Source organism: Rhodnius prolixus, unplaced genomic scaffold, assembly GCF_049639745.1.
Source record: "Rhodnius prolixus isolate KJV_2025 unplaced genomic scaffold, Rpr scaffold_12, whole genome shotgun sequence".
Taxonomy (NCBI): Eukaryota; Metazoa; Arthropoda; class Insecta; order Hemiptera; family Reduviidae; genus Rhodnius; species Rhodnius prolixus.
In genome coordinates, this window is record NW_027411635.1 from 10,250,646 (window position 1) to 10,276,162 (window position 25,517).

General features: G+C 33.8%; 1 protein-coding gene across 1 annotated transcript; it reads right to left on the reverse strand.

The window, feature by feature from the left end:
• Positions 1 to 1,209: 1,209 nt before the first annotated feature.
• Hem (Nck associated protein 1 Hem) lies at positions 1,210 to 23,857 on the reverse strand. The gene is made up of 23 exons (XM_074143373.1): positions 23,600 to 23,857; positions 23,422 to 23,526; positions 22,878 to 23,021; positions 20,325 to 20,467; positions 19,307 to 19,468; positions 19,101 to 19,216; positions 18,532 to 18,742; positions 18,357 to 18,453; positions 18,118 to 18,280; positions 13,830 to 14,003; positions 13,547 to 13,751; positions 12,587 to 12,719; positions 11,374 to 11,493; positions 10,837 to 10,973; positions 10,510 to 10,757; positions 9,654 to 9,756; positions 8,276 to 8,504; positions 5,697 to 5,790; positions 5,443 to 5,603; positions 4,811 to 4,895; positions 4,501 to 4,724; positions 2,706 to 2,795; positions 1,210 to 1,500 (listed from the first exon to the last, which is right to left on the reverse strand). Exons 1-23 carry the CDS (start codon positions 23,702 to 23,704, stop codon positions 1,387 to 1,389), a joined length of 3,363 nt encoding a protein of 1,120 aa, XP_073999474.1. The 5' UTR covers positions 23,705 to 23,857; the 3' UTR covers positions 1,210 to 1,386.
• Between the last annotated feature and the right edge of the window lie 1,660 nt (positions 23,858 to 25,517).

A 25,517-nucleotide genomic window follows, 5' to 3' on the forward strand; every position in this document is an offset into this window, starting at 1 on the left:
TTGACCAAAGCTACAGCATGACCAACGCTAATGGTAACTATTTCCTACTTTGATTTTTTTTCTTAAATTCCCGAAAAAGGGAAAGAAATCTTAATGATTTCTCCACAATCCTTTAAATGTTAAATTAAGAATAACATTCTGCGAAAAAATTAAAATGTTGATAAATTTAAAAGAGGCCCCCTTACTCTAGAAACACTCACAGAATTCGTCTAGATGAGATTCTTAAAATTCATTTTGGGTGTCACAAAAGTCTACGTTATTATGAAAATAATATCCAGAAATTAGGGCGATTTTGCATCAGTATTTTATAAAAAGGCTAAGCCCACAAATGCCGTTTATGAAAAAATGAAGTAAATTGGGCGTTAAGAGCGAGAATAGCAACTTTTGTCGAAATCAGCACTTCTAACGCCAGTGGCAGAAAAAATCTACATCTAAAACATTCAGGTTAATTAGCCGTGTCCCAGAAACCTTTTTTATCAACTTTCGCTGATAGGTTAATTTTGTTCACTATTCTTTTAAAAGGAATTTAAAAGAAAGGAAAGGAAGCTCTTCTCTACTTTTTACTTTTACTTTTCTGGTCTGGCTTCTCAATTCATCCAAGAGGTCAAGTCTGGATTGAGGAGTTTTTAGCTGAAGAGGTGCATGTGGAGGACTTACGTTTTATCATATGAAGTACTTCGGTCAAATGAAAAGTTTTCGACCGATTACTAAAGCAGCGGGGGATTACGGATTATAAATTGCCAACATGATTTTTCGAATAGTTTTCTCTATAACGTTTTTTAAAATAGTTAATTAAGTATTTCATTGATATGTGAATTGGAATATCTTGAAGGCACATAAAATTCTTCAAATCAAACGTTTTATCCCTAAAGAAAATCATCAAAAGTTGTTGAAGAAATCTTTCATTTATGTTTAAAAATTTGAATTTTGAGACCCTTAGTATTTTGCCTGCAAAGGTAGATGGTCATAAAGGGGAGTGGAAATGTTATCACTGGCTCTTAGATGAGTTCAAGTTACAGAAAATGATGTCTTACTTACCCTGCAGGTCAGGGAGCAAATCACCTCTTTTGAATTGTAATGTGAACGCGTACGGAATTTTCGTCTTGGTACTATAGTAGGCATATTTCAAATTAGAAGTAAGATTCATTTTTTCCAAGAGAAATCCATAAATAATGATGTAGGAAGTGTTCGAAAGGAAAAAAAATTTGCTTAATTTTACTTTTCTAATATTTTAGCTAACTTTATACAAAAAATTACACAAAATATTTGGGAAATGATCGAATACATTTTTATGTTAAAAATATTGTTTTAAAAAATAATTTAAATACATTTCTCGTTAAAATATAAATAAATTCAAAATTAACATATTTTTAAGGGATTCACAATTTATTGCTGGTAGTGTTCCTGCTTATAAACTGCGTGGTAAGCATTCCGGATAAGAGCATACGGAAAGCACGACTCCAGCAAGTCCATTGTCAGAAACGGAGACTCCTGCACAATCTACAACAAACCAATCAAGTCCTGGAGATACAAACACCAAATTAAATTAGTCTTTAGCCAGTATAAAATGTTTTATACTTGTGCTTCATGTGACATCCAAGAACAATTTATCCCCTTCATTAAAGCGATTTTCAGCAGATTATAAAGTAATTAAATAAATAAATAAAAATAAAATAGTTCCATTTATTCTGGGTTGAAAAGAAATATGCCAAAGTGAAACTGAAATTGTTACACGATACCTTCTTCCAGTCGTGATTATTACATTAACTTCGTTTACGCGTAGTGAACGTAATTCAAAATGAATTACCACACACAAGCTGCATTTGTGTGCTGAAAAATATTTATAAAAACTAATAAAAGTAAAGTTTAAAAAAAAGAAATATTTTGTGTTGGCTCACTCTCTGAGTTAGGAAACTCCGCCACTGTGCTCTGCTGATACAGAGGATCTCAGAAAGTCAGCTAGGTTCACGCCTTCATGTGATGAGACTTTACGAGAAGCTAACTGAGTATAACATCCAACCGCACGAAAATACATTATTAGTTTGCCTTGTTCTACCCTCAGGAAAAATAAAAAGGAGCTGTAGGATAGTGGAATTGAACTAACCTTCAAAAAAACCACCATCAAAGACATTCCTGCAACTTTTCTTAAACAATCAATATGATATGCGTCTGTACAAAAAAGTATTGATATGTTTTGAAAAGTAGATTTACTGACCGAAATTACTGTGATATATTTCCAGCTATAAGATAGAATTTTACTCAAAAATTTTTCAGAGTTAAGGCACCACGGTAGCCGGGCGGTTAGAGGCGAGACCTGCAAAGCTAATATGTATTGTGGTACAGGGTTCGATTCCCGGTCTAGATCTTGGATTTTATTTAAATGTTTAATATGAGAACTTTGTAGTAAAGTATTTTTGCTAATCGCCTCTGTCCACGATACCTACCTGATTAGGTAGTTGGACGTAATGCCCGCCTAAAAAATAAGCACTTCTTACTTTTCTTACTTGTTCAAAGTTAACTGAATGTTTGTTACATTCAGTTAACACTCGGCAACACATAAACAACTTGATGTATACAAAGCTAAAAATCGTACAAGCGAAGGATCCAACTACTTGCAGAAAGATCCTTACAATCACAATTAATTATATTTCCAAAATTAATTAAATATTCTTAAATTTACAAGTAGTTTAAGAAATATTACTTACTAGATCCAACAAAAGATAGACAGACTCACGATTTTTCGTCATTTCCTTATCAGCTTCCTGCCCAAGTCTCAGTAAGCTTGAGGAAGCCAACTAAAAAACAATCGAAAGTACATTTAATGAAAACTCTGACGGGAAAACACAAGACTTTCTCTAACCACAATTTTCTAGGTCGTTATTTACGATTCCTTCCAACTTGAATTTTTTTGTAGTTTTTTTTTTTTTTTTTTGGCGCATCGACTGCTTGGCCATTAGCGCCCAGTTTTGTAAATGTTGTTGGCACAAATATTGCACGTGTTTATACTGTATTTTTGAGAGAAGCATCTGACATCCATTACCCACTCTGGATAGTAACCAGAGATAAAGCAGGATGTGTTCTAACTGGGAGTTTCCCTAGATTACTCCCACATTCTTTATTGTAAAAAGGGCATTGTGGTGAGGGATACACTGAGCAAGAGGAGGGTTATCCCTGATTTTCTGCTCCCCACTGTTCTAGAACTTCCCTGGATAGCTTGGTTCCTCAAGCCATATGGGAAGCCATTTTTAAAATATTTAGGAGCATTAAGGGTGGGTGAATTGCTCCAGCAAATAGATAAGGAGTAATTTATAACTAATAAATGTTGCATAACCCGGAATAGTGACACGACAGATCTATTTGGCCGCAGTGCAGATTATCTTTACAATAAAAAAAAAAAAAAAAAAAGCTGGTATAAGCACCATACTGAATTAGAACTTTAGGAAGAGCCTAGCGTTAACTCTCCACTAAAACTTTTTTTTTTTTTTTTTTTTTTTTTTACAAATTATTCCAATAAAAGAAAAAGAAGGACCATTTTCAAGGAAATAAATTGAAAAAGAAAAAAATATAATGTAAAAACACACCCCCCACTTTCTTTTACTAAGTTGTTGACATAAGAGAAAATTTTAACAGACCTCGAAATGTCCAAAAGAATTTTCTTAGATAAACTATTCAAATAAAAACAGTTGATATAAATTCAAAGGTTTAAGAAAATTTAGAAGACATTTTCGAAAAAAAATCTTAGAAAAGTGAAAAAAAACAATGATTGTAATGGGTTTTTCGGTAGTTTTAGAATTTTCTAAGAACTTGAAATTTAATCATGAAATTTAACCGCCATTTATAATATAAGCCACGCAGAGTGGTACATTATACCGGAATGGTATTTCGCAGTGAAGAATAGCCTTGAAGTCCCTTTAATCGAATTCTTCTGGAAAATTTTCTTAAATCCAGTATTAACCTATAATTAGCGCAACGAGAGTAGAAAGTTAAAAGTAAAATTTTCGAGCTATTTTTGTAAAAATTTCTAAACATTAAAAAATGTACTCAGTAAAGTGGTACTTCCAAACAAGGGATTGTGATCACTAAGTTGCTTTCAGGCCTCATAGTAGAGTCTAATAATAACATTAAGTTTCAGCTTCCAGCTGATTTTTACTTTTTGAGATTATTTGTCCGGACACACACACATAAACCATATATATATATACTGTAACTAAGACGCTTTAAAATGGTGTCCAGTAAAATGCCAGATTTTTCTTTTCTCTTCTTTTCATAGCATATAAATTTTCCCTCTTTCAAGGCTGATTCTTTTACCTGTTGCCAGGCTAGAAAACTTGCAGCCAACTAAAGAGGATCCATGTAATATTAAAGCAAAAAACAAATTTAAAAATATGAAGAAAAAATTTAAAAACAGTAAGGGAATTTCGTATGTGAGATTTCTTTTTTCTTTACAATAACTTTCTGTTTCCACCCAAAAATAATTTCCAAAGAAATGAGCAAACTTACCGCCAAAAATTCCTTCATCCTATCTTCAATATCACCTTGACCACAAATGGTAAACAAAGCACCGAAAATATTGTTTACAGCTGACGCCATACAGTGAATATTATTGGCATGACCTTCCAATGATGCTTTGTAAAAGGAACCTTCACTGCGAGCCAATTTTGGTATTGATACAGCAATGAACACCATTAATAAGCAAGCCAAAATATGCTCATCTTCATCCAATTCTACAGCAACACAAAAACAAAAATACAAAATTTAATTATTTTCCTCTTAAAAGATACCAATGCTAAACAAAACTATATATACTCACCACTCTTTTGACTTTTCAATTGAGCAGCCAAAGTGGGATCAACTTTACAAGGCAATCCCGCTGCGGAAGCCATTTCACTCACTATCTACGGCACAGGAGATTTATATTAAATTCTTACTCAATATTAATTTTAGTTCACAACATCGTATGAGTAAAATTTAAGAGCATTACATTTCAAGTAGTATTTATATTTTAGCTTATATCTTGAATATAATTAGTTTCAGCTGAAAACATCACAAGCAAAATTGCCGTGTTAAATAAACGAACTAGTTTATGTAATATTCCTGTATATAACCACCACTAAGGTGAGATATTAAAATACGAAATGCAGGGGCAACTCAATTTTTGCTCATATCTTAATCAATACTAATTTTAGTTCCAACTTCAAAAAAGTAAAGTTTAAGTGCCTTGTACACAATTAAAGTTATATTGTTATTTTTAGCTAAACTACTTATGAATTATTATTATTATTTTTTTTTTGGCGCTTCGACTGCCTTGGTTCATTGCCTCTCACTAATGAGATGCACTTATACTTACGAGATATTGTTTTACAAAAAGCTTTTAGCTCACATTTTTTGGTAATGCTCCTAGTTACTATATGCTCTTATAGATTTTCTTTTACGAAAACTTACTGCAGATTCACCAGCTGGCATATGTTGACAGAAATCCAAGATGGAGGTCAAGAGAAACGGTATTCGCTCTTCGAGGACGTCGACCAGTGCCTCTTGCGCTAATTGACGGAAGCATAGGATCACACCAATAATAGTCATCCTTTGTAAAACATTGTCAACATCTGTAACAGAGACATTTTTTGAATTTCGTTTAGCGTTACGGATTTTCGTCATATTTTGCAATCGTTTTAAAAAGGTGTCGGTCATAAACTCACATTGCAATTTCTTAAACTGTTCTTTCATGATGTCCGGTTTGTCAAAGTTTGTTCGTAGCGCAAGAAGTACATCTTTATTGCTGGCCACAAGTTTCTAAAAAAAAATAATAATCTTTTTAACCAATTTAAAGAGGTAAAACGCAACATCCGTTTCCAATCTGCACAAACGCAATTTTGAAAAAAATATCTGACTCAAAAATCACCTAGTGTATTTCAATTTAAGTAAAAACTAGAATGTATCTGCAACTTTTCCAGAATTTAGTTACTTAGTTTAAACACTCCAGATTGTATGACCGTAAATTGAACTATATGATTTTGTTGAACTTACTATGGTGCTTACAGGCGAGTTTGAAGGTAGTGTTTTCTCTTTAAAACTGTATAGCTGCGCAATGCCGAGAACTTCTCCCCTTAGTAGTTCGTCTGATGAACGTAAATCACTCGGGTTTTCAACACCCCGCTGTATCAGCGGCCCTGCATCTTAATATTATATTGGTCACAAATCAAACATTGTACTTGTTGGATCATAATGGAGGCCGAGAATGCACTCGAATTGTGGTTTGAGGATATAAGTATACGGGTTGTTTGACTGGCTCACAGTGAATGTCGATCTCGATTTCTTTTAATTTTTTTTTAAGGTATTTGGTAGAATGATTTTTTAAAAATTTCCGTAATTCGGTACGAAAAAACGAACATCAAACCAATCAAATTTCATAATTTCCCTCAAGATCTAAAATTAAATTTCTGAGAGATCGTGATAGAGAAAATAACTTATTATTGTACAATTTAGTTAAAAATAAATTACGAAAATTTGGATGAAGCTGTTATCAGGATAATTGGCTTAAAGAGAGAAACAGGTATTGACTGTTCAGATATCATCAGATTACGCAGAGTTGGTTCAGTAAAAAAGAACAGACCTATTTTAATGTAAACTGATGATTTTAAATCAAAACTTAATATATTTAGAAATGCTATAGAATTTTGTACAGAAGTAAGAGTATAAAGCAATTACTTACTTACAAACTGAAAAACAAAAAAAATATTAATGAAAAATATAATTGTTTTGACGTTAAAAATTAAAAATGCATACACCAACGTACATACTGATTTGCTTTGTTTTTGTTTTTGACATCTGAATTAAGAGGAAGTTAAGCGCAGCAGAAGGAAGTAAAATCGTCGGTTTAAGTTCATTGTTCGATTAAACTGATTGGTACTTTTCTTTATACAGCGGTTAAGAATTAATAATATAATAATTAATCTAGTTTGTTAATATTAAATGTTAATGTAGTTTTCGTCAATTACATGGTTAATCTAGGTGTTCTCGCCACAATGTCATATATATGTAATATAAAATAGATATGCATATGTTGGTTATAACACTTCTTTACAACAAGTACTCAATTAAACGGCAACCAACCATAAATTAAACTTTGAAAATGAATGAATTATAATTACAAATATTATTTGTTTGTTATTAACTATGTAATTTGTGCTCGACGAATTCAATACTGAAATTTCGTTTTAACTCCGTAATTCAAATTACAACAGTAAAAAACCAACTCCAACTTTCCCTTTTTCTTTTTAATATGCGAGGGAATATGATGATTATTCAGAATAAAGATAAATCACAACAATAATTTGGAATAGAATTAATATAAAGTGCCTTTTTAATACTAACTATGATGAGGAGATACATCTTTTATTATTCTAACAAAAAATATTTATGGGTGATAAGAGGCCAGCAAAAGGGTCTGTGACATCTAATACATTCTAAAAAAATACGGTACTAAAAATATGAATGAAATGTTGGGTACTAGCTGATTTGTGTACCTTTTGGCGTTTAATCAACCCTTATACTTAACTTTTAAAACTGAAAGTTATTGTTAAGAAGTATATAATATATGCATTATGTACATATATTATAAGTGCATTCTCGACCTCCATTATAACCCAACAAGTACAATGTTTGATTTGTGACCAATATAACACTAAGAAGCAGGGCCGCCGATAGAGCTGGGCGTTGAAAATTCAAGTGAATTGCAGCTATACAATTTTAAAGAGAAAACACTACCTTCAAACGGACGGGCTATTTTTAACTTGTATGTTTGTTAAAATTTTACTTTATGAATGTGTGCCATCTTCATAGGGCAAAATTCAACTAAAATTAATTTTTAAGAATGGCGATCTTTTAGATCCCTTTAATTACAGAGGTCTCTCTTTACTTAAGTCCACAACAAAGTTGTTTACAAATATAATTTTCAATAGGTTGTATAACTGGGCAGAATGGGTTTAGGGTTACAGGGATTTAAAAGACTTGTCTTAAGCTCTATTTCCAATTTACAATTAATACTAAAAAACGTGAAATGTTTACTTTGTTCTTCCTTTCCATTAAAAAAATAAAATAAATAAAACTTAATAGGTGGAAACTGTAAATCTAATAAGAGACACCTTGATATATTGTATTGACAAGGTTGCTTAAAGGTCAATTTACATCTACTTGAGATTATACAGGGAGATCGATTAATAATTTTAACTGAAAGAAACACACGTCTGGGACAACCGTAAAATCTGCTCAAACCAACCTTCAATTCCTGAACCTGACTTGCTATATGCCACATCAGGGTCTCATTTAGCAACTTCATACCATATGGACCGATCAGTTCGGCCAGAGCTCGTAGCTCGTTCATGTCCGAGAATTCTTCAGCGTTGAAGGGAATAGCACCTTCGGCATTCAAGCTGACAAACGCTTTCTGATTCATGGAGAAACAAATACTGCCAGCGCTCACTCTACGAAGCAATACATCCGAATACCTGAAATAAAAATAAAACTGTGGCACTTTGATGATTCTGTGGCACATTAAAGGCATTCCAAGATAGCACTTCTTAATATAAGGTTGGATAGCTTCAAACTGTGACGTTTAGAGAGAATTGATTACAGATACCCCTTAATATAATTGTACATCATACAGTAGCACTAATTGAACTAATTTTCACACATTAGAGGCTTGCTTGAAACTCCACTTAGAATAGGTTTAAGAATTAATTGGAAAAAAGCCCACACACACGTGCGTGTGCGCGCGCGAAAAATAGGCTGTCTGCAAGCGTAGAGAGTAGGAAGAGTGGGGAATCTGGTGTACAGCACCTGCAGCAGAGTGGTGAGCAACGAAGTCAGTGTGAAGAGATTATGCATGAGATGTGCATAAGGTTGGCCGGCACTCTGGTTCAAGTAAGCGTGCTTGCTGAAAAGTAAGAGACCGCACTATTACCAATCGCCAACTTGGAAGTTAGCTACTACTCTACCGTAAGGACAAACCTTGTGTACTACCCAAAACTGTAAACTCTGGGCACATGACAATGAGATTACATCTTCGTGAGAGACTGGCTGAAATATCTACATCTAATCACATAAAATACGCGTTCGTGGGTGTGTATGCGTGTGTAAATACCAACTTGAAAAAAATCAGTAGATTTTTTTTGTTAGTTTATCAAATTTATGAACTCGAGTATCCCATAATTTTTAGTTATTTTAATTGCAGGGTATTTTATTTATTTATTTTTCATTTGTGCTATTATTATTATTATTAATTTATTTATTTTGTCACGTTTTATACATTAAGTAAGCGTCAACAAATATACATATTTAATGAAATCTAGAGTAACTGAAGTAATCATTATCCCCCGCCCGATCACTCCTCTCCTATCCGACTAATCGCACCCACCTATCAGACGTTAGGTAAGCTTAACGTCACATGGTAAAAAAAAAAATTGCATTTTATGATTTTGAGCATTTAAGATGCAAGTTTGGAGTTAGCATTAAAAGAGATGGCACTTCTGAATATACTGTTGACTTGGTGCACTTTAGAGGATTTTTTTTTTTCGTCTTCTTCTTTTAAAACTATCAAGGTGATTGACAGTTATGTACTTAGAGATATTACGATTGCTTTTACTGAGAAAACTCACCATTGAGTGTATAGAGCTGCAACAGTCTTTTCACCATGGCTGTCCATCTGTTGGGTCTGTTGCAGCAAAGCATTGTTGAAGACTCGAGTTATATCGATATGCACTGTAACAGAGAATGTAACTCAAACTTCGATCTAAAGAAAAATTTAAGAGTAGAGAACAAGTACATCCATATCAGCTAGTATAACTGTATATTTGGCCAAAAAATCGGATGGCAATGGAAACCATTATTTTCTATATTCGAATTCATATGTGTGTAAGCAATTCCATATCCTTCCTCTCCAACAGCTAACTTTGCAGAAAAAATATTAAAAACATCCTTTTTTCTCCTGTTCTCTGTTGCATAAATTTTATAACGGATACAAATGGGCTAAGATGGTAATTAGAAGTTTCCCATTTAGAGTTGTTAGCTACATGTTAGGGAGGATATAAAAATGCAAATCATCTTTGACTGGGACATTTAAGCAGACATCAAGTGCGTCGTACAACTTTACGGGACATTAGTTAATGTAGATTGCTTTTGGAAAGCTAGTGGCTGCTCGAAGGTGGCCGGTTTTTGGTTGAGATACAACTAATTCGTTCGGTAAGGATCGGCGATAACAGCTGCGTCAAAAGTGCTGAAGCTAAGAATAGAAATCTAACTAGAAAAATTTACTTTCTACGTTCATGTGCGTATCACCCTCTCTAAATGCTTAGGACGAGACCTGAAGATTTTGTTTCGAAACAAAGCCCTCTCATTTCTATCTCATTAATTTCCCTAGCGGCTGTTGCCACTATAGATTTTTCTAAATAAAGGTCACAAAATCGCTTCAACTTCTTAGACCCAAGTTTGGTTTTTAAATATGTGGCACCTTACCATAATTCTCCACTGTCTGCAAAACATTCATGTAAGCTCTAACACTGGCAAGCAGTTCCGAAGGCTTCGCAATCTCATTGGTGTCTGGATTAAACATGACCATGCCGACTAGAGCACGAGAAAACCTATTCTCCAAATGCTGATGCAAATATTCCCTCGGTGCAAAAGTATATTCCCAGACATTGATGGTCGCACAATAATTTAAAGCGAAACATAATTCCGTCAAAGCCATATGTAACTTGTCCATGCTGTCAACATAAAATGCTGAATAAAATTATTAATCTCCGAAAATCTCTGGATCAAATGTTGGAGCTTCAAATTACTTACGTAGTCAAATCTTCCCGTGTTTTCCTGTAGCTTTCAACTCCAGGTTTAGCCAATTCTGGTATTGACTTCTTGTTCTTTTCTTTATTCTTACGACTTACGACTTGTGATATCAAAAATGCACAATGTTTTGGCAACAACTGTAACAATATTCGCACAGTTCAACAATAATTCCATTTTTAATAGAATTGGTCAAATTTAAATATTATGGTCAATTAAACAAGTTTCCTTAAATTAGTAAGTTTATCTATTTCAAATACAGTCAAGGGCTTAATTACTTTTAAAACCTTTTTTAACTAACTTGCGCATATTAATCAGTAACCAGTTGACTTGAATTTACCAATTATATTAAGTCTGTCATCTACAATGAATTGGATTATAAGGCTTTTTTAAACCCAACTTTCGCCCTATTTTTATTGGCTTCTTCATAACTAAATATTACAGCAAATTAAACTAGTATACTCAGTTACATTTGTCATACGATAACAACTTGGGTCATACTTACATATATATTACAAAAAAATGAAACTAATATCTTACCTTATCGCTCATGGTGCACTGTTCATCACATATTGTCGTTATAATATTTTTAGCTTCTTTTGCCATTTCATCCAAGAACATGTTAACAACGGACAGACTACGTTCACGTATATGATGTCGCTATGCCAAAACAAAAATAAATTTATGTTACAAAATTAAAAATGACAGGTCGTAGAACTGAAAATTATACTATGTTTACAAAAAATGTGATATTATTTATTTATTTTTTTCAAAATATGGCCCAATATATTGACTGTTACTAAAAATATTTCTACCTGCTTATAATTCTTATCATATTTCTTTCAATCAAACAATTCACTCCACTTTAAAATTAGCAAAGTTATTAAATTTTATCGGGCAAAGTAAGTCAGTTGTATTCTTTTCGGCACTTTTTTCTATTGTTAATCATTTAAAAATTAAATTATTTATCTCAGTAAAGTTCTCTCACATTCTTAGTTTAACACCCCGTCTGATTTCTGCTTTTAAGAATTCAACTTCCTCCTTTAATTTCTCTTTTTTTTTTTTACTCACATAATTCCATTTTTAAATCCTCGATATCTAGTTCACAAGATAGATTCTTTGAATCTACTAATTTACTCATTTCAGTTAGTAATTCTTTTAAAAACATCCAACTCCTTTCCTGCAGGTTTTTCCTTCCTTTTACCCTGCATTATGTATCCTTTTCATATCAAGCTTTCCGCATACCATTGTTATGAAGGTTATTCTTTTGGCTTTTCTATAATCACAACCCAATAGAGATTTCCGCTGTATTTCTTCGAAATGATCTTTTGGTAATTTACACACTGACTTTTCTAATTTTTATTAATTTAGTAGTTAAATATGATAATTTTTAATTGAAACGGTTTCAAACTAAATACAGGTTTTATAAAAAAAAATGTAAAGTTAGTATCTCCAACCTAAACTAGCAAAGTTCTGCAGATCTAGTACACCTTACTCACTAAACAAACTGCTACAACAGATAACCAAGTTGGGTTATTTCTAAGCAGGTCCCATTATTTTCTAAATTTTCATTATTATTAAATAAGTACTTCCTAAATTTACTATTTTTTTTACACAGTTAATATATGTAACTTTATCCAACCATTTGCAAATTTTCTTAAAAAAATGTTATAAAAAACTAAATACTATCACTATAAAAAGACACAAATATATGCGTGCCGAAGTAAACACGACCATGAGCGTGAATACATACCTCTTCTGGGCATAAATCGTGGGTGCAGCTCTGGAAATGGTTGCAGATCAAGGGAAACGCAATGATGTAGCGATTCTGTGCTGGGAACTCCAAACACATGTGAAATTGATCTTCGAAGATTTTGTTGTAGAAACTGCAATAATATGGAATAAAAATCCGTTGAGAAATAATCAATCTGCTAATGAAATTTTCGCAGTTTTAACATGGAATTTTGATTAATTGCAAGTTGGTTACAATATTACACAGTTCACTGTAATAAAAATTATATTTATGAGAGGAACGTAGTATATCAGTCTCCTAGAATCACCGCTGAAGATGACTTCCTGGTAAAGTATTTTCATAAAACATGTAGGCCTACATGTATTTTTATGTATAAGTACGAATATTAAATAAAAATCATTCAGCAGTTAAAAAAGAATCGCAACAAAAAACTTGTTCATTAAATTCACACAATTAGAAATTTCGGCCACTAATTTGATTCTGATATTTTACATAAGTCGGACCCGTACAAAATACTGATATAGCATTAAAGAGGGAGCCTAACGATACGCTTCCCTTCCAGTGAATATACCCAGAAAATGTTTAAAATAAAACAATAAAATTTTCTGTCTTTAAGAAGATTAATGATGCAGCTGTTTTCTAGAAAATCCAAAAACCATTTTCTAAAGCAGCCATCTTGCATTATGACTAATTTTGAACGAAACCTGTCATTATTGTCTGTTCTACTCTCGAGTCACATGAACAAAATTCCTAAACGTAAACTTACTGTGATTTTCCGTTTGTAATTTATACTTATTCAAAATTTTTTAAAAATTTTTTTTTCGTTTTCTGGGTAACTTAAAAGTGTGAATTTCCTATGAAAAATAAAACCAAAATCAGCAAAGTTCAAAACTTTAAAACGAAAGAGAAACAAAAAGTAATATAAATAAGTGCGCAAATATATTATGTACAAAAATTCACCAGAATATAGATAAGTCCGAAGTCTCGATTAAGATCTCATCGTGATAGTCTACCATCTTGGTGTGAAAGATGATTGTGTCGAGAAGTGAGGCCAACTCTGGCTTTTCTTTCAACATGAGTGGACTCTTGGCGATACTGGTGCTCGCTTGCAGTCGAATCCAGTCGATACGTAGTCCTTGGAAGTCGAAAATCTCATTTTCTTCCACTAGGACAAAAAAAAAATAAAATAATGGAATTCGTACTACAATTGTTTTTTAGTTTTTACAAAGTATAGTATCTGTACCTTGTTTAACTGAAAGATGTCCTATGGAACTACACAGCGAGGACAAAATGAGACTCTCCTCTTCAGGACAGACAGCCAGATTCTGCATCATCTGGTTTAAGGCGATGGCATCGTATCCACTGAGGTACTGTACGTAATACCTCTGTATCACTTGGCTGTACTTGCGTACCAGTACTGTAAAATAGGATTCAGTGAGTATCAATCGCCATTAGTATTACCATGAAATTCAGAAAACTTACCTATACCTAATGCTAGTGAAAAACTCTATACGATTCAAGAATGCTTATACGCCAAAACGCCGATTGCGAAATAGTGACGTACAAAGAAATGTTCCTTTTTTTTCACCCACTATATAAGTCTCGTTCAAAAAATGTCGGTATAAGATACGTGAACATGAGAAATAAAATCGTTGAATTTATCCGTCGAAGCATGCATGCATATTGTATCCCGGATTATGCTAGTATATTCATGCGTTTGTGTGTGTGTTTGTGGTTTAGTCAGCTGTGTCAGTACGTGTGGTACGGAATGACTTTTAAGGGTGCATAATGTTTTGTTAAATGGCTTTCTGTAGGTAAATTTCTACTTTTTTTAAGATGTCCATACGCCTTCCCTTCCTGTCTGTATGCAACAGCGTCATTGTACTGTTGATACTGTCCGGTTGGTGACTGTGTTTAGAAACGTATTTTGCGTACGTTGAGTCTATTTTATTGTGCTTGTACTAGCGTGTGTTCTTTGCATCTGTAGCTGATATTTCTTCTGCTATGGCCAATACAGGTACTACCACAGTCTAGACAGACTATAAATACCAGGGTCATCAGGGTTGTTATTTTCGGTATGTACACATATCCCCTTTCCCAGTTTTTTGTTGGTCCAAACGCTGTTCTGAGGCCTAATTCTTGAAAAAGTTACATAATTAGTGTCTCGTTTCCGATGTAAGCAAAAATGGCAAATCGTTGGAAGGGTTGTTTTGGTCTTGATTTAAGTAATATTTGCTTGTACCCATTAACGGTAGTGTTGGAGGTCAAACCGTTATTTTTTGATATTGTGGGAGTGGTGTTAAGTTCACGCTTATAGTTGTTCGGTGTAAGAAGTATAGTTTTAATCTGTTAGTCTGAGAGCGGCTTGTTTATGTTCAGTAGGTTGGTGGGAACTGTTGTGTAGAACAGTGTCAGTTGACTTGGGTTTTTTGTATATTCCAAATTCTAAGTTGTTATCTCTGCTTGTAAGTGCAATATCCAGGAAGTTAAGAGTTTTGTCGTACACGTATTCGTGTGTGAAATTTACGTTACGGTGAAGGCGTTTAGGTAAGTCAAAAATTTGCAAATGTTAAAATCTTGTTAGAGTATTAGTAATGAATCGTTTACATAAGTTGCTTAAAATGTTAAACCGAATTTTTTCTTTAACTGTGGAATGTGTGTTCAAGATGTTGCAAAAATATTTTAGACAATATTGCCGAGTGGGGGTGTCCCTTTCCTAATCCGAATTAGCTAGGTAAAAGTTATTGTTAAATCTAATTTATTTGATGGTAATTTTGGTGGTCAATATATTGTGTTGCGTATTTACATCTTTTAGTTTCTGTTTCATAATATTTGAAGTGTTCCTGATGAAGATAGAAGTGTATAGGTTAGTAATTTCAACGGATACGAGGCTTGATGAGGATGTTTTTTATTGTGTAGGTTTATCAAGATTATCATATTTTTTTATTATTGAAGCAAGCAATAGTAAGGTTCTATAAGCAGGTGTTGTAGATAGTTAATGACAGGACGAATAGAGAAGTTTGTGAACTTTGATTCTCTTAGATTAGGGACTGTGGGATTCTTGGAAATAGCATTTGTATGCTTCATTGTTAAATATGATAAAGTAGGCTGTTTTTGTAACTTTCTTGATTTGCTGTTGGAAATGTGTGTTTTTTTTAATGATTTAAGGCGCGTCACAACATCTGAAGCTATTGGCGCTCGCAGCTTTTTTCAGTATACTGCCGGCATCTGGGCAGTGTTCTCTCGTTACAGAAACAATGTCCATCACCGGACAGCAGTAAGAAGCTCCTAGGAAGAGAAAATCTAACGGCCAGCAGCTGGATTCCAACCCGGGACCTCCGCGTGGGAATCCAATACGCTAACCGCATAGCTGATCTCTTCCCTTACAGAAAACGAGTTGTCGAGTCTTTGTAAAGTTGTGTGAGTCTGTTTTTGTTGATGAAGTCTATCGTTTTGTCAACAAAGTCTGATTAAAATTACCGTAGAGTTCCCTTCATCCCCTTTAGTATATTATTATCTTTTAATTATATTTTATTTTCTGCCTTAGGTTATTTGCTGTGCGCAGTTCCTAATTGTATTGTTCTGTGTCGCCAGTTTTTTATGTATATTTCTGATGTCAGCCGCTAAGTGTCGTGCGTGTTTATGTTAATTATTTGGAAGTAATTAACTGCCCTTTCTGCGTCGAACGTTAGATATTCACAGTTTTTGGTGTGGTTATTATTTTTGAGATTGTATTTAAGTTCTTTGTCCAAGAATTTTGTTGCAGATATTTTTAATGTTGTGTTTTATGATTCATTACATTTTGAATAACATACATACACATCATATAACCTCCCGTACTCAGCAAGTGTAGTGGGAGACGGTAACGTAAGTGAAGTAAAATCTCTATACCAAACTGATGAAACTACCTCTGACGATGAATGAAATTCCGAAACCGGTCAATGATCCAATAAATATGCGACGAATAAAATCTAAGATAACACATTAACCAGCACTGCGGGCCTAATCATATTTTCAATGGAAAGCAAACGTTGTCAAGAAATTTTCACCAATACCGAAAAAACTGGACATGACCCCTCAATCATAAACCTCCTCTTCCCACATTCGTCTTGTTTTCCAGGATTCCACAACTTACGGCCCCTAACTTAAATTCTACAAAACCAAGCCTTCAATTGCCCGAGTGAATTTTTGTTTCATTAAAAAAATTACTGAAAACTTAAAATCCGAAATACTGGACAATATTAGTGATTTCATCAGACAGGGTCCCTCTGACCGGTTTCGGGCTTTGGTCTATCTTCAGAGTTCTTGCTTGCGGTAACAAGTGAATTTTTTTCAGACAATTCAAACACAAAAAAAGGTCAATGTCAGGCTAAAAAGGTACCCGCGCCCTGAATAGACAGAAATGAGAAAATGAGAAATGTGTGTTTGAACAAGGAGGGTGTCATTCACGTAGTAATAATCAGGACATAGGGCATAGTTAAGCTGGGTAAAAACAGGGGTAAACACCAAGCAATTCTCTTTTGTTCTCTTGCTGAATTCATGTTTTCCAAATTTCAATAATCATAAGGTTCATAATAACAGAATAACTTCAGAAAAAATTATGAAGGGTCAGAACTCTGCCGTAAAATCAATTTTCATTGAAAGAATTTCAAACTAAAGCTGTAGAATTTTGTCTACAGAACCCGTTTAAAAATATCAAAAAGTGAAAAAAAATTATAGTGGAACTCCCACTTGAAGGATTTTGATCGCTAACGACCCTGGACTCAAACGAAATATAAATTACGATCTTTCTGTCTTTTTTTTTCGTTTTTGTGCTTGTGTTGAATAATTATCGGGTCTTATTCTCATATTTTCTATTTAGGGGACCTCTCAAAACGTGTACGTACTTCCTGAGTAAACTCAACACAGAAAATCTGGCTAAGAGAAAGTAATATAACATTTTCGTAAATGGAGTTTTAAGTGCACCTCTTTAAGTAGACGAAGTAAATCCGCATACGTCATGGTCAACGTGCTCGACCTGTAATGAAGTACTGGAATTTTGAGATTCCTTCAGATCCAGCATGCATCCTAGAACTAATACATCAGTTTTTTTTTACAGACGCCAGCGGGACAAGAAGAGAATGGTATTGTTAGCTCGCAGATAGATTCAAATTAAAGAAAATAATGGTCTAAATTTCAAGCAAAAGCTTAATAGTTAAGAAACAAATATTTTTGGTTGTAAAGCTTCGGTTAAGATGGAGAACGTACCGTTATGAAGCCTGAGATGAAAAACGCATAGACCTTTTTCTTACTACTTTATACTAAGTACACTATTGTACTTAAAAAATAACTTCGTTTGTATTTAGACAGGAATTCACAAACCCAAAAACATTATAGCTATAACCATTTTATTGTAATAGTAAGCCCACGACTCCCTTAATATAGTGCCGAATATTTTAAATTTGCTTAAATTAAGCTTTTTGATTTGCCATAGTTAGTTGACACTGTATTTGGGGCACCTACACGTAAAACTAGAATCAACTGATACATACTCCTAAGTTCCTCCATGTGGAACAACAATTCAGGTAATTGGCGATCCACTAGATCTTCCGTCGTCTTCCCTTTACCCTTCTGCAAAGGTGGATTATCATTGTGACGTAAAAGCCAGTAGATCTCATCTTTGGCACAACTTAACCCCATAAATATTAGCAACGCCTGTAATCAAATGATTATTCATTGCCACAAAAAAAAAATCTTAGAATTTCTTTAACGCCATAAAAAAAAGCAATACCTTAGGACCTAGGAGTCCTGGTTGATCAGTAAGTATTAAGGCTAATTCCTTCAAGGCTGTCCTTAGGAATTTTCGACGTTCCCGATGTTTGTAAGTACTAGAACAAAACACAAGCTATTGATATTGAGCCAGCTAAACACTAGTCTAAAACATGTTGCCATTAACTTATACTCACGCTTTTTGAACAGCATGGTTAAAGAAATCTTTGACCTCGGAGATACGTTTGCTGTAGCCTTTGATGGAGTCAAACATGCCCTGGATGTACGAATGGATATAAATAACCTCATCACGGAAAAGCGTCACAACCCAGCAAGATTCGAGCGCAGCTGACCACATTTTGTGTGCCTGCTCGTTTGATACATACTGGTGGCACAGTAGGAAGCCAACTGTAAGTTGATACGGAAATTTTTAGGGACAGATTTTTGAAGAGGTGTAGAATCTCCCTACACATATTATGTTATACATAAATAAACTCAGAAAACACTGGGCAGCTAGTGAAGCTACACTAAAATATAAGTGAAAACGAACGGCGAAAAGTCCTTGCCTTTAAGTGGCTAAAGAATGTTAATGTAAACACTATACTATGGGATAAGTAAAAAATGAGTAGGGTAGTGGGGCTTGAACTTACAAGGCGAGAAAACCAGATTTTGAAAATGAAATGAGCTTTTTGGTTAGAATACCAAGGGATGGCACCAACGACGTACTCACATCACAATTAAAAATATGCAAACTTTAGATACTCACAGATAATCCAACGGTCCATCATTTCCAGTGAGAGGTACTCGCAGGACATGTTGTCTGTCTGAAGCGCCTTTAACAGTTGGCCCGGGTTGCCAACTAAACTCAACTTCTGGTCGGATCTGTAAACAAAAAAAAAAGCAGGCCCAATGAAAGACACTTCTATGACTGCACCAGCTCTCTTCGTTCAGGAAGAATAGATGTACACTTACCTCCACTTATCCGCCGACATATTGTGACCCACATAGACTGGCCACAAAGAAATAAGAGCACTGAACAACAGTTTGGCGTGTGGCACGAATTCCTCAGACAATTTCTTTAACGGTGGGTCATACTCGCTGATCATCTGACCCAGTCGTGGAAAACTATGGTCACTGTAATATTCACATAAAAAAATAATAAGAGTGGTCAGAGAATTTGTTTAAAGCACTAAAAGAATTTAAAGAAACTTGCAATTGAGGTTTAAAAACAAGAAACAAAAAATGGTCGTTTGCTCGCAGATGGCGGTAAACGTTTGAGTGAGGCACGCCTTATTCACCTTTTTTTAAAAGTTTTTTAAGGCAAGTATCCTCTTTCACAGTTGGCGTCAGAGGTGCTGAATTCAAAGGAAGACAATGACACCTTCTAAAGCCTACGTTAAAGTAGCGATGCAAAACTGTCCGAATTTCAAGATTCATCTCGGCCTTTTTTTTATAGATAAAAGCATAAACTAAAAGTATAAGAGGTAGCTAATTAGAAACTGAGGTTAGACAAAGTTAATTTGTACACAGCATAAACAAAATACGCTTAAGCATCCAAAGAGAAAATAAAACGCAAACTATTCTTACATCCAGATATAATGTGATATTTATAACTGTTAATCTTTTAATAGTTTGCGAACAGCATATTAGAATATATTTGGGAATCCCGAATCAAAGAATACAAATTATGGGATTAAAACACAATACACCGCTGTTTTTATTTATTATTAACCTGTCTGTTTGTGCGTGTGTTTTTTACATTAGAGAGTATACAAATCACACAATGAAAGCGGGACCAACAATTGATATTTTACTATAAAAAAGTAATCATCAGATGGATATGGATATGCTTGGGTTTTAAAGTCTAAGGAAAGTCTTTAGTAAGAAAATCATAATTTTTTAGTCTTCTCTAAACAGCCTGATATCTATTAAATCGCCAAGTTGGTGCTTAACAGCAGATGACAGAACATCCATGTGTGAATTTTCTCACCTCTGATTATTCATCATCTCATGAGCAGCATTGAACAATCCCAACACAGCTTTACGATCTTCAACCCTTGACAGCAAGACCATCAATGAGACATATGTCACACAAAGCTCTAGGTATCCTTTAGTAAGCTCAAAATTTAATTTCTGCAAAATACACACACACATATAAAGTATATATACATAAAGTTGGTTTTAACAAGATTATTTTTAAAAGAATTACAAAGTAGTAATGATTAATTATTATATGAAGAAAACACATGCTTAATGAGAGTGGGCTTCATAATTGAAAATCGTTTCAGTCCGTTTTCAATACTGGGTAATGATTCAATTTGACGTAAGAAATTTAAGTGAACGGAGCTATCCGTTCACAACACCTGATCGGTCGTAAAATATGCCAGAAAAAATAGACATTACTCTGTTTAACTTTTACCTTTAAAAGATCCTTTCTACATTAATAAAATTCATATAACCTGTGTTCATGTACAAAAATAATTTATTTAATTTTTCTGCACTTTGCAATAGAGATTCAAATAGCGGAAAAGCTATTGTCTATACAAATTGTCTATTCGTTGTCGGAGAAAAAATATACCATTATTAGTGATAGCCAAAGTGCGTTGTGTAAATTATCACATATACACTACCAGTCTGCAGGAATGAATCATATTATCGCAGAGATTGTAGAAATTATTGATATTTTTAAAGAGAAGGGGGATTCTGCATTAATTTTTTGTGGGTAAAGGGTCATTGTGGTATAAAAGAAAATGAAATTGTGGATAAACTTGCAAAGAAAGCCACAAATAATGGGGAAACGGCTAATTACGAGTATAAATTACCACACACCGATATCAAGTGTATAATTGCAAAAGCGGCACTACAAAAATGGCAGTCAGATTACAGTAATGGTAATAAAGGGAGATTCTATAAAACTATGGCAGATCAGTTACCTAGAAAACCATGGTTTAATGTAACTGTCACTAATAATTGGGTTGTTACGACAATAAGCAAGTAAAAAAAAAAAATAATAATTGAAGATTTTAGAACATGTAGTGTAATGTAATGGTTGTGGGTGAATCAGGATAAATTTGTTTTATCATCAAATAAAAGTAATCATCACACCATTTCAATGCACCCAATATGCAAGACTTCTTGATCTATGATTACGGTAGGAATATCTTGCCAGGAATGGGCGGGTGTTGGTCTAATGGTCAAGAGCGTGGCTTTGTAAGCGGGAGATACCCAGTTCGAATCCCGCGTATGACTACACTTTATTAAAAAAAGTATTATGATTTTTTAAGTATTATGAATAACTGCATACGCGGATTCAAACTGGTGATCCCCACTTACAAGGCCACGCTCTTGATCATTAGACCACACCCTGGCAAGATATTCTTACCGTAATCACAGTTCAAGAAGTCTTGCATACAGGGTACATTAAAATGATGTGATGGTTGCTTTTATTTGATTGATGATAAAACAAGTTTATCCTGATTCTCCCACAACCATTACATTACACTACATGTTTTAAAATCTTAAATTTTTTTTTTTTTTTTCTTTGCGTCACCAATAACATTTTTTGTAGACAGAGGACCTCCCAAAACTTGTATTTGTGGTGGAAAATTAATATCGAAAACCGTTCACGAAAAGATAAAATTGTAACTTTGATCTTAAATATCTCGACTAAAATTAGGGATATCGAAACGGGGTCAACATCATTATACACAGTGTTTTATTTAGTTTTCATAATCATTGTCGAAACTAGTGGTCCTTATTAAACCCCAATCGGGTTTTTGACCGTAACTCCGCCAAAAATGAAGATACAGCTTCGGGGGTAGAAAATTTCAAAACTAGTCGAAAAAAAAAACATAGTTTACTTCATGAGTTTTTTCGAAATTCCGCTTTCCTAAAAAGTTATTAGCGATTGGTGCGTTTTAAATGGATCACCCTGTATAGTAGAGGGATAAATGTGTGAAGCAAATGTATTTATAAGTATGAATATTCTAGTGATAAGCACCTAGACGATGCTGGCTGTATGGCGAAAGCCAATGCAAAAAAAAAAAAAAAAAAAAAAAAAAAAAAAATTGTCTATTGTTTCAGAGATGTTCTAGCTTCGAACAGCGATCACAATAGCGTGGAATTCTCTGTCAACGCATCTTTCGCCCAACCATGAATATGAATAGCTTTTCTTTAATAATACGGAGGATTTAAGATTGTTCTGAGTTTCTTTTAGAATGTAGATATATTTATTTTTATTTATGGTCCAAAATATTAAAAAAGACTAATTATGAACAGCATGTTTGAAGAAATGAAATCAATAAGAATCAAAGTTACATTGAATTGACGATATTTGCTACCTTCGGCCTGAGGATGCTTGTTCCAGTCAATGATCTCCTCTGATCATGGGATAACCTGATATGTGGCCGCATAAGACAGAGAGTCGTGTAAGTGTTCACCGGATTTTTAAAATTCTTTACTTCACTATCACTGTGCACTCGAGCCATGCGATATATGTAAGCCTGCGTTTCAGTAATAAGAGAGAGAAAAAAAAACAACTTACAATATCCAAATGTAACTGACATGCATCCATTGTGGTCAGCAATTCGCATACATTGTCTTTAAAATCCAGCAGATCCACAAAGGTGTAGTAATACAACGATAGAGACTTTATGATCTCGCTTCTAATGTTACTGATAGGCTGTAACTGTCGGAGAACACAAATTAGGTTAAGGCTGCATTTATAAATGTTCCTTGAGGCCTCGGGTAGAATTGACAAATTTAGTGAGAAATTCAAATGAACTAATGGGGTGAATAAGCTAAAACAATGCTCGTTTAAAATAATTTTTTTAAATAAATATAGCCAGTTGTACACTTGTTAGTAATTAGATTTGAACATAAGATTACAGAGGCTCTCCTCACATTTTAAAGATTAATTATCATATCGTGTTAGTAAAAAATCATAAGCTTTTGCGTGTGCATGAGTTTGAAAATTCAGTGAACTTCTTTCTTAGAAAACTATCATTTTCATGTACACTCTATTAAAATAGAGCAGCAAGTGCTTTTAAAAATTAAGGCCCTTATGTTATTAAAATTGAACTACTTACACTTTTAATATCAATGTAAGGAAATCTCCGCACAATATATTTAATTGAAGACTCTAAAGACTTGTCACTTAAGAAACCAGGTTTTGATTTTGCATCACCACAAGCCTAAAAAATTGAGTAAATTACTAACAAATGAAAAAAAAATGGGCTTTTTTGAAAATTTAGCAATGAATTTTACCTTCTTAATATTATAGATTCTAGTTAACATGCCCAACCCTCGATCGTTGATCAAAATTAACTTTTCGGCCAACTTCTTCTGGCACGGCACTAAATTTCGCGACATTTTTGACAATATTTAGTTGTAAAATTCTAGTTCTTCACTACTTTAATTGATAAAAAACCTAAGCACTAATCCAAATGAGCAAACATTACTCACATCACCATTATACCTCTATCAACTACATTTCGGAATACTAATTTAAACAACATAGTAAGGTTATTCTATGGTTCTCATAAAATAATTATTTTCTTATTAAAGTTCCCTTTATTAATATTTTAATCTTTATTAAAGTCATAAGTGTTAAGATACATTATATTCAAGGAATAATTTAAACTCCCCCCAAAAAATTATTAGCTTACTATTTTATATTCATTTTTCCGAGTGGTTCTTAAAATAGTAAGGTCGCTCCCTCCTGATCAAATTTTACTAATTTACTTTTTTATTTACTAATTTACTTTATTTAATTTTTTAGTAATTCAACAACTAAAAAGTTCCACTTTGATATTTTTTAAATTAGAGGCGGAACAATAAGGTTATGGTCAAAATCGGCAACCGAAAGTGAAAGTACCACTTAACTGAAACAATCGTTCAGTTTTTTAAGATTTTCTCGAAAATAGTTCCTATGTTTTTCTTAAAACTTATTTTAGTGATTGCATAAATGAAGATTAATAACTTTTATTCGTCCACTTTTTTAGGAATATTCATTTAATGGCACTTTTATTGGTGAAGTAGTAGTTAAATTTCCTAGGCGCCACGATAGCCGATCGGGTTAAGAGGCGAGACCTGTAAAGCTAATATGTATTGTGGTACTGGGTTCGATTCCCGGTCATAGGCCTTGGATTTTATTTAATGGTTAAATGAGAAATAGTAAAGTACGTTTGCTAGTTGCCTCCGTCCACGACACCTAGTAAATGGTAGTTGGACGTTAAGCCCTGCCTGAAAAAATAGGCGATTACTTTACTTTACTTTATAGTTAAATTTCCTCTTGTGATGTACGGTCCTACCTCCTACTTACCTATTTCATATTAACGTGAATGAGGTCTTTAACTAAAATCCCAAGTAAGGAAGGGATATGATCAGTTGTCAGTATATACTGGATTACAACGCGGAGATTCCGAGTTCGAATCCAGCTGATGGCTCTTAGATTTTCTTTTCCTAAAAGCTTCTTACAGCTCAATGACAGTGCTGTCTGTAATGACAGAAAGAACACTGTCTTGAGACTGGCAGTGCACTGAAAAAAGCACCGGGTGCCAATGACAGATGACACGTTTTAAATTAAAAAAAAAAATATCCAAGTTTTACAAAAAATGCGTAATCGAACTGGGAATTTCCCACAAGATTTTTCCTCAGTTTTACGTGTTTTTCAAATATTAGACCAACGTTGCCATAAAATTGGTTGGCTCTAGTAATTACCTAATGAAAGTTATAAAAGACAACTCACCTAAAGACCTCTTTGCTTGAAGAGTCCTACAATTTTTTTTTTAAATTAATATTCTCACGACATTTATTACGATTAAACGATTAGACTTTAAACTTTATCCGCCCGGCAAGAGGAAGTCCAATACGATGTCGCTATTAAAACATTATCGACCAGATCCTGCAATTCAGTGCAGTCACCCAGGTATGAAGTGGTCTCTCCTCCTGCTGACACAACGTGAAAAGTGGCGATTCCGCAATTCGGTGTTGGTGCTCTGCAGATTATCATGTCTTGTCATCATTCTGAAGAGAGCAACCATATCTCTTCGAGTGAAGAAATTCTATATTTTTCTCCAGCTGGCCCAGGTCCAGCTTTCTGCTATATTCCTGGTCTTTCTTCAAGAGCTCAACATCTGTAGCTTGCTTTCTAATACTTTTTTTGCTCCAGATGGATTTGTGA

What these genes read in the sequence shown, in the direction of transcription:
- Hem (XM_074143373.1), bottom strand. Translation starts at nt 23,704, where the DNA reads ATGTCGCGAAATTTAGTGCCGTGCCAGAAGAAGTTGGCCGAAAAGTTA. An exon ending in ATGTCGGCGGATAAGTGGAG is followed by an intron (nt 19,217 to 19,306) that starts GTAAGTGTACAT and finishes TTTTGTTTACAG; the next exon opens with ATCCGACCAGAAGTTGAGTT. An exon ending in GTCAGGTTCAGGAATTGAAG is followed by an intron (nt 5,791 to 8,275) that starts GTTGGTTTGAGC and finishes ATTTTTTTTTAG; the next exon opens with AAACTTGTGGCCAGCAATAA.